The 4,652-nt window shown below is 37.9% G+C and overlaps 1 protein-coding gene across 4 annotated transcripts in view; it reads right to left on the bottom strand.

Moving 5' to 3' along the window:
- The window catches only part of LOC107559371 (abl interactor 1-like), a 22,080-nt gene that overhangs the window by 6,818 nt on the left and 10,610 nt on the right, over positions 1-4,652 (bottom strand). For all 4 annotated transcript variants that reach the window (XM_016243160.1, XM_016243162.1, XM_016243161.1 and 1 more), the window contains one exon: positions 1,249-1,425. In XM_016243160.1, coding sequence (XP_016098646.1) covers positions 1,249-1,425 — 177 coding nt within the window. The remainder of the gene's footprint in view (positions 1-1,248; positions 1,426-4,652) is intronic.

Genomic DNA, 4,652 nt, shown 5'->3' with positions numbered 1-4,652 from the left:
GCGTTTTGAAAAGTGGGGACATGGGGTAATGTCCTGAAAAGTCACCCTCTCCTTGTAATACCTATGTCATTATACAAATTTATGTCCTCATTTGTCACAAAAACGCGCACACACACACACAGACATACACAGACACACACACGCGCGCGGTAATGGTTTTTATACTGTACAGACCGTATATTCTATTGCCCTACACCAACCCTACCCCTAAACCTACCCCTCACAGGAGACTTTCTGCATTTTCAGATTTTCAATACACTCCATTCTGTGTGATTTATAAGCGTTTTGAAAAGTGGGGACATGGGGTAATGTCCTGAAAAGTCACCCTCTCCTTGTAATACCTGTGTCATTATACAAATTTATGTCCTCATTTGTCACAAAAACGCACACACACACACAGACATACACAGACACACGCACACGCGCGCGCCCGCGTGCACACACACACACACACACTCTGTAGACCACGACGGATCAATTTCTTTATCAGTTTGTTGATTTTCCTTTTTGAATACCGTTTATAAAGCAGTCAGATGTGGTTTGCGCATAATTTATTCATTTCATCAAGGAAAAGTCATTTCAAAATTATCCAGTCACAATTCCAAACTGTTTGAACTACACTTAAAAGGGATAGTGCACCCAAAAATGAAAATCATTTACTCGGCCTCAAGTTGTTCCAAACCTGAATGAGTTTCTTTTTAAACAAAAAAGAAGATATTTTGAAGATTGTCGGTAACCAAACAACTGACGGTAGCCATTAACTTCAATGGCATGGAAAAAAATACAATGGAAGTCAATGGCTACCGTCAACTGTTTGGTTACCAACATTCTTCAAAATATCTTCTTCTGTGTTCAGCAGAAGAAAGAAACTCATACAGGTTTGGAACAACTTGAGGCCGAGTAAATGACAGAATTTTCATTTTTGAGTTTGAAAACATTAACATGGTAGAAATGACAGGTTCTCTTATATTTTATTGTATATTAACTAGTCACATTTTATTCTAACACTGGATTCTTACTTACCCTTTTTCTGTGTGCTTTAACTCTTTTTTAGCAAAAATGACTATATGTATAGTATCTATTCACTTGAGGTCTTGTTTTTTTTCTTGACTTATTAAAAATATATGTTTTGTGTCTCTAAGCTAAAAAGTCAGTAAAACTTCTAGATGTAATGCAAGTATGATTAATAGTAAGAATGATGCTTGTTCAGTAAACATCAAACACGTGACATTAAAATGTCAAACTTACTTTAACACCGTGACCCACATCATCCAGCAGGGTGTAATCTATGGGTTTCCTGATGTAGCGCACGGGCCGCTCCATGTTTCCGGGGGCGATGATTTTGTGGGTTCGAGATGTGTTTTTGTTGGTGGTGAGGATCCCGATCTCTCGTCTGGCAACTTTTTCTTTATGAATGTCCACAGTCTAAGTGAAGGAACGGGATGAAAATGGGTGAAATTTTAGAATGGTAAATATATTATATTCCAGTATATATTCATGGGTTTCAGTCACGTGACTTTTTTTTGTTGTGGCCGCCATCTTTAGGACCTTTGCGTAGCCTCTCTTGGGGATCGGAAACGCACCAAAATAGCAGACCTCACCACCGACGAAAAACAACCAACAATTTAAACAACACAGATACTTTAGGATTAGATCCTTAATTTGCTGTCAAGTGAACTTCTTAATTATATAGATTATAATATTAATACCATGACATAAATATATAAACATAAATGCAATTTTAAAATCCATTAAAGAAATCACTTGATTAAGCTGGCATGAGGAAAATTTATTTACACAACTACACAATTACAGAAAAAAACAGCAGTTATACAATAAGTGTAGATAAAATATTTAACACAATTTGAAAATTACCCATGCATTTGGTTATACTTGGATTGTAAAATTTAAGTAAAGCTTAAAACATTAAAAACTTGTTTTGAACAACATGTTGGTAAATGATTTTGGAATTAAACATTTCGTACACGGCAATGTAATTTATATAATTACCTAACTATTCCTATGGATCATTTTTGAGTGAATCAGTGACTACTGTTCCTTGGTTGTTGCTCATTTTCCAAATCTTTTATTGGGAATTGTGGTCGTTGTGTAACATGTTTTTCCACATCTTAATCTGGTGAGTTCTTTGCTTGGGAGCTTTCATTTCTGCACATGTAAAGAGCAAATAATATACAAGTATCCATTACTAAAGGTCTAACTTAATGCACCAAGCTGAATTAAATTAAATATATATTGTAGTAATTCACATGTTGTTTGACAGACTATTAACAACACTAATTGCAATGCAGCATGATTAATATTTAAAGAGTGTATCATCCTAATTAAAGGGATAGTTTGTCTCTTCAGTTATGATTCCCCCCCCAGTTGTTGCAAAAATTACACGGTATAATGGTCAATGCTGACATTTACTTGAACTTACTTACTTTTTGGCTCTAACTGCTCCTAGTTAGTTCAGTCAGAAAAGTAAAATAAAGATGATGTGTGTGTGTGTGTGTCTTCAGTTGGACCGTCATCATCCTCCTCTTCTTCTTCATCTGTTTGTTTGCGGATCGGAGTGTTGCTCTCAATGTTTAGTGCAGTGGAAACACTCTAGACTCACTTAAAGGTGGGGTATGTATTTTTTCAAAAACGCTTTAAACTGAGTCGGGCTGAGTACCAAAACAAACTGTAGCCAATCAGCAGTAAGGGGCGTGTCTACTCATGATGTGGAGGAGAGAGAGTTCAGTGCACAGGACGGACATTAGCCGAGCCGAGCGACAGAACGATAGAGATGGAGGATAAAAAAAGCAAAAGAGGAAAACGTCTGCGGAACGAAAGAAGGCTTAAGGCAAGAAGTAGAACCCGTGTAAATATCGGAACAGCTTTCTAGCGCTGGAGAGAACTCAAGGAGTGGAAGGCCTGCGATCGGACGCCGAGGTTGCTTTGTTACTTCTTGATAGGTGAGTAACTGTGTCTACACCGGACGCGACAGTTGTTGTGCTGCGCCACAACAGCTATGTCTATATACACTGGACGCGACAAAGCGACCGTTGAAAGTCATTTGAAATTTGTGTCAATACGTCATGAATAGAACGCAGCAGCAGTTTTCTGTCGGGGATTTGTCGTGTCGCGCCGCATCCAGTGTAGACAGCATCACTGATTATAATGAGTTCTATAGTATTTTGTTGCGCAGCGCCGCTCGTGTCCGGTGTAAACACTGTGTAACATTGGTTTTGCTTTGTTGCACAGAACTAATCGTTGCCTGGGTTGCGTACGTATGTGTGTGGCGGAGCGTGTTTGTTTTGGTGATTTTAAATATCAACATTGGCTCCCAGAAATCACTTACCCCACCTTTAGCTATACTTAGATCAAAAACATCTCGTTCATGTATTAGCTTTAGGTGGAAAGCATACCGAAAGTATTCGGGCAAATCATTAAAGCCGTGTTCGCTGCAGTCTCGCACAAGTTGTTAACATTTTCAAGTTCCTTTATGAAGGAAAAGTAAAATACTAAAACTGTAAATGCACATTGATGCTTACCAGACATATTTAATCAAAATGACCCCATACATCTTCATCTCTTGGTAAATAAGCCATTGTGATTTGCTGTTATCACAGCAGACAGACGGCATGTAGGTCCTACAAATGGCGGCCGCACCACTGTGTGACGTCACATGAAATCTATGAATAGTTTTAAATTGGGTATGAATAATAATGAAACATAACTTCATTAGTATTTGTAATATTTGCATTTGCATGTAAAGTGAGGTATTTTACATATAAAAGATACGATAATACCTTCATTAGAGCAAATCATTAGATCTAGTTTCCATTAAGGCTCTGCAAATCTACTCTAGCACATAATGGGGGAACGGGATCTCTTCTTACCCTCAATAAACACACTCCATCTCCCTCTTTGGATGAAAGAATTCACGCCGACATTGTGTTCAAATGGTGATGCATGTACAGAGAAGACTAAACATGTCTGAGATGCTCTTTATAAATCAGGGTCTAGTTATTATAGCGGTGTCAAGCATTATGATTATTTAATTTCCATCATATTCAATGCAGTTAATCACTATCTAGTCTAGACGTGTAAATCTAATTATTTATGCATATTACATAAATAAGTGATGGCAGTCAGGAACAGCAGAGCATGCAAGGTCAGCTGGAGATGTAAGATCATTTTTGCATTTGGTGCTCCTCTCCCACAGCAAGGGTCGAAATATTAGGTTTTTTTATTTATTTGTATAGTATGATTCACAATATGCATTGTTTCAAAACCGCTTTATTGAAAGTTGCATGGTTATGTCAGTAATTTTTGTGTTAATTTTAAGTTTTGTTGTAAGCAAGAGTAAATATTTCTCAGAAAGCATCAATGAAGATACAAATGTGACCCTGGACCACAGAACCAGTCTTAAAGGTCCCCTGAAATGCTTACAAACACGCAGAGTTAATCTATGGGTTGACGTCATTTTAACTGAAACAGGAAGACAGGGCGGGACATATCAAGCAGCCCCGCCCCTTTTTAAAATAGCCAATAGCGTTTGTTTATATCACAGCTTGGGCTAGAGCCGTTCAGTGCCTTTGAGCTCCGTAAAGCCACATTTGACAGGGTATGCCAGCCACAATCTCATCCATATTGCTATAAAA

This window comes from Sinocyclocheilus grahami, unplaced genomic scaffold (genome assembly GCF_001515645.1).
Source record: "Sinocyclocheilus grahami isolate Dianchi unplaced genomic scaffold, SAMN03320097.WGS_v1.1 scaffold682.1, whole genome shotgun sequence".
Classification (NCBI taxonomy): Eukaryota; Metazoa; Chordata; class Actinopteri; order Cypriniformes; family Cyprinidae; genus Sinocyclocheilus; species Sinocyclocheilus grahami.
Note: the sequence above shows the minus strand (reverse complement) of the source record. Positions and strands in the feature narration are given on the sequence as shown.